Below are 4517 nucleotides of genomic sequence, written 5' to 3' on the forward strand. Positions count from 1 at the left end.
TTTTTCTTTGTTAAATTTAGCTTTTCTAAGAGAATTTGTTTTTAAATTAAATTAAATTAATTGATTTTATTTCTTAATATTTAATTTTTAAATGTTGAACTCTTGAATTAAACCTAAATCAATTTTAATAGATTGCAAGTTTGAAAAATAAACTCAAATTTATAATATTTGTGTCATTTTGATATCTTTTCTGCGATGAAAAAAAACTTTCCAAACACTACACCTGCTGAGCTTATGCACATTTGAGCTCACATCAACCATCATCAAGAAGGTAAATTAATGTGGAGGTTGATGGTAAAATGATGGCAATAAACATGAGAAAAAAGCTACTCTTAACTTCCTTCTTTTTTTGGTCAAAATATCTACCCCCAACATTCTATTTCAACAGGTACCAGTGATGATCACATTCAGCATATGCATGATAATAACATAGAAATCAACCAACAAGTTTAACATAATAGTCAATGCATCAGCTTCGAACAGTGACTCTGCAACAATTTTACATCACATGCTAGGCATCCACAAGTTCCTATATTTATTTGAGGAAACCTTTCCCATGTTAGTACCGGAAGAGAAAAAAAGGTGTTCAGCCGATTTCAAAATCCAATATGTCAAATGTACTCAATGACAAAATTACAATCCCTTCACCTCCAGTCCTTTGACCAAAAAAAAAACCTGTTTAACAGCCTCATTTGATTGCTAATAAGAGTGTAAGCCCATCATAAGCATGCATGTTCACCGAAAAGGTGACTGCAAGGCAATAAAACCTGCTTTTGTAACTATCAACTAATCTGCAACCATAAACGGATCCACTTCTCCAAGATCAGCAACTAGAGGTTCTGCATTATCATCATCTTCTGCACCAAAGTAAGTTGGGAATGGAAGCATCTGAATATCAGGTTTCTTGTAAACAGAATCTTTTATGAACACAAAGTTCCCTTCAGCTCCAGGGACCTGAAAATAATTTTAAGATTGTTTCAGATGAGAGAAATAAAGGATTGGAAAGCTTGGTTTATTGCGGTGGAAGCATATGACTCAACTAAGATCCATCAAGACAAAAGGGGAAGATAAAAGAGGGAGATATAAAGACAGGGACCAAAAGAATTGGATCCTTCTAATTTTCAGTGTCGAAGTTTCATAAATTTTCTTTGCTCCATCATAGAACATGTGATTAGCATTGCAGAACAAAAAAATTGGGATGGGTAATAACTCATAAATGCAATTGCTCGTAACCCAATTATCCTAGACACCCATCTTAAACAACGAGAAAACTTAAACCATGACAGTGGACCCCATCCTTGTTTCACCAAACATGAACTTGCTTTTACATGCTTTACAGAATGCTTCAACATTATTCACCATTACTTCAACAAAACTTCAAACTGGCATCCTAGATACAAGACACATGTGATACAAAAAACATTGCACTTAGACCACAAAAAAGCAAATATCTTCAGCAGGCATGGTATAACCTCCTTAACCTTCTATTCAAATTTCATTTCTTTTTTTAATGAAAAGATAAATTTGGTTCGAGAACCATACTTGGCCTTTCACCCACATCAGGTTCCTTGCAGGATCTATTTTGTAGACCCAAACATTTTTAACCGTTCTCTGAACTCCACCCATGCGCCCAGGCATCTTTTTGCCTTTAAATACCTGTCAAGAAGAGACAAGAGATCATCACCACTACAGACGAAGTGGAGCAACATACAACAAAAATATGTGGTGCTATGCTCAACGAGACCTTAATAATGGGATATCCTTGAACAGATTGTGTAACTTTTATCATCAAAATAAGGAAGTGAGATTGACCAAGCCAATCTCAAAGCACATGGCTTTAGGCAGGACAGCATGGAGGAAGAGGGTTCAGTAGCCAACCCAGCTAGTTTAGAATTTCCACTCAGTTGATTTGAGCTGTGTCACTGATCTCTATCTTCTTAAAGGAGTAAGAAACAAATGCTGACAAAAAAATTGTACAATAGTCATGGTGAGAATGAATATATTAATATTCCACAGGCAGGAAGGTTCCAGCCACAACTCAAGGCAGAATTCATGTCAGTGTCACTTCCAAAGGTCCTAGCAGAGGATCTTGGCCCATTACCTAGCTTTATGAGTCTAAAATAATGATAGGTCAGACAAATCACTCTTTAGTTCACTCGAAGAAAGAGACACACCTTCCCAGGAGCATCCCTCTGACCAGTAGAACCAATGCTTCGATGCGATAAGGATGCACCGTGACTTGCTGGCCCTCCTTTAAATCCATGCCTTTTCATACCACCCTATATAGAAAACAAAACAGTAAATATCCATGACAAATAAATCCTAAACCTTTTCTTCTCACTCTGAATTAACAAGAATTTTAAACAAGAGAATTCCTCGAACTTGTGAAAAGGGATTTTTCTTGTAACGTGTACAATTCATCACATGTAATAATAATAATATAAAAAAAAACATGAAAAAGAACATGCTTTCGCAGACATAATCACAAGCATAAGCTTTGGACCTAAGAAACCGATGAACTACTCATTCTAATGCCATTGAACAAAGCAAACTGGCTGTCATTATGATAATAGCAATGCACAAATAACAAGGTAAGAAAATTCCTCAACGACCTCGTAAAATTTTCAATATAGTCAGATAGTTAAATTATGTTAATCAAGTGATACCCTACTACAAAGAAAAATGTTGGGTAATCTCATTCAAACTTCCTGATTCTAGTAAAAACTCATTTTCAAGCTTAAACAGGTGCAACAAGAACACACTAAGAAGGAAAGGGAAAACGTATAGGCTAAAATGAAAGCAAAAGGAAGATGACTAAAGGAGAAATAGAAATAGACCTGAAAACCTTTACCCATAGTGATTCCAGCGACATCAACAAATTGACCAGGAACAAAATGTCGAACGCCAACATAAGTACCAACAGGAAGAAGAGCATCTTCTGTAACAGGAAACTCCCTTAATTTCCTCTTCATGGGGACACCTTGAGCTCTAAAATGACCCACTTCCGGCTTCGTCAAATGCTTCTCTTTCTTCTGCCCGCAAGCAACCTAACACACAGTAGAATCACAATAGCAAGGCCAAATTAACAATAACAAGATAAAAAAGAAATAAAGAAACTTTACGCGAATGATAGTACCTGCAAAGCAAAGAAGCCTTCTTTTTCAACAGTTTTAACTTGAGAGACAATATTATCATCGACCCATAAGACAGTAATAGGAATCCTAGCACCCCATTTATCCCAAAGAGCAGTCATTCCACATTTAACCGCAACGACTCCTGTTCGCTTTGAATTTGGGGTCATTACACCCGGTTTTGCTTCAATGATCCGGCTTTGTTGATGGTACTCAACCTGGGACCCATCGATCAGAGCATCAGCGCTGAAACATCTTAAGAGGTAGAACTTTGTTGTTGCTGTTGGAGGTGTTCTTGAATTGGCTGACAGTATCCGATAGAGACGAGAAATGAGGCCTCTCGATAAGGCCGACATTATTAACTGTTTTTAGCTTTAGTATTTATTTATTTATTTATAAAGAGATCAAACTATTTTTCAATAGACGGAGGGAGGGAGAAGACTGACTGCTTTTTTCTTAGAAGCATCATGCGAAGTGAAAACTGGGGAGGGTATGGAAGGTAGGGTTTTAGGGTCAGGAAGGAAATGGTAAAACGGCACCGTATGGTATAGCCAAAAGGGCGCCCCCAAAGCTTTTATTGACAATTTTTCAGCCCCTTTGCACCAGTGATATTCAACGCCATCCGGTCCAATGACCTGTCAATCCTAAGACTTGAACCGGGCGGAATTTTATGTGAAACCAAGTAGAAGGGTTGTCCCGGTTAAATTGGTGAATTAAATTGGTAAGAAATTGAAAAACCTGAAAGTTTGACAATTAAAAAAAAAGATTTCATTGCGATCACATTTCAATTTTTCTTGAAATGATAATGTTTTAAGTTAATCCATGATTTGATCTTGAATCAAGTTATAATTAATTTTAATTTCTTTTATTAGACTAGCTTCTTACGTTAATATCTTTCATTAAAGATTCTATTTTAAATACCTGAGGGTGCATTAAAATAGTCAAACAACATCATTCATTGTTTTTTTTTTTTTTTAAGAAAGAAATTCATAACTATTATTAAAGGATGAAAACTGGTTTGGAGGATTTTAAGAACTATAAAGCTAATATAAGAAAATAAATTATAGGGGTCAAATTTGAGTTTAATTGAATTTAACTTCAAATAGATAAGTCTAGTTATTTGACTCGCGTTTCTCAGCGGGTCAAATATTTTTCTTTTGAAAAAAACAAATAAATATATATGCAAGCTTTTCAAATATTTTTTTTATTTAAAAAATCTAATTATAAATAAAAAAAAGGTTTATGCATGTATTTAATTAAATATATATATCAAGAACCATTTATGTTAATAAATGCAAAAAACAAAGTATTAACACGTTTATTCAACTTGTTTCTCTGCAGGTCGAACATTTTTTTCTAACACAAGAATTAATTTGTAAGTGTTAT

At 35.0% G+C, this 4517-nt stretch overlaps 1 protein-coding gene across 1 annotated transcript; it reads right to left on the reverse strand.

Annotated features, from left to right (window-relative positions):
• Positions 1 to 398: 398 nt before the first annotated feature.
• LOC18101736 (50S ribosomal protein L3-2, mitochondrial) lies at positions 399 to 3682 on the reverse strand. The gene is made up of 5 exons (XM_006380010.3): positions 3137 to 3682; positions 2838 to 3047; positions 2175 to 2279; positions 1543 to 1656; positions 399 to 954 (listed from the first exon to the last, which is right to left on the reverse strand). The coding sequence occupies exons 1-5, from the start codon at positions 3485 to 3487 to the stop codon at positions 787 to 789; spliced, it is 948 nt and encodes a 315-aa protein (XP_006380072.2). The 5' UTR covers positions 3488 to 3682; the 3' UTR covers positions 399 to 786.
• Between the last annotated feature and the right edge of the window lie 835 nt (positions 3683 to 4517).

Source organism: Populus trichocarpa, chromosome 8 (assembly GCF_000002775.5).
Source record: "Populus trichocarpa isolate Nisqually-1 chromosome 8, P.trichocarpa_v4.1, whole genome shotgun sequence".
Taxonomy (NCBI): domain Eukaryota; kingdom Viridiplantae; phylum Streptophyta; class Magnoliopsida; order Malpighiales; family Salicaceae; genus Populus; species Populus trichocarpa.

What these genes read in the sequence shown, in the direction of transcription:
- LOC18101736 (XM_006380010.3), bottom strand. Translation starts at nt 3,487, where the DNA reads ATGTCGGCCTTATCGAGAGGCCTCATTTCTCGTCTCTATCGGATACTG. An exon ending in CTATGGGTAAAGGTTTTCAG is followed by an intron (nt 2,280 to 2,837) that starts GTCTATTTCTAT and finishes TTTTCTATATAG; the next exon opens with GGTGGTATGAAAAGGCATGG. An exon ending in AGAGGGATGCTCCTGGGAAG is followed by an intron (nt 1,657 to 2,174) that starts GTGTGTCTCTTT and finishes TCTTCTTGACAG; the next exon opens with GTATTTAAAGGCAAAAAGAT.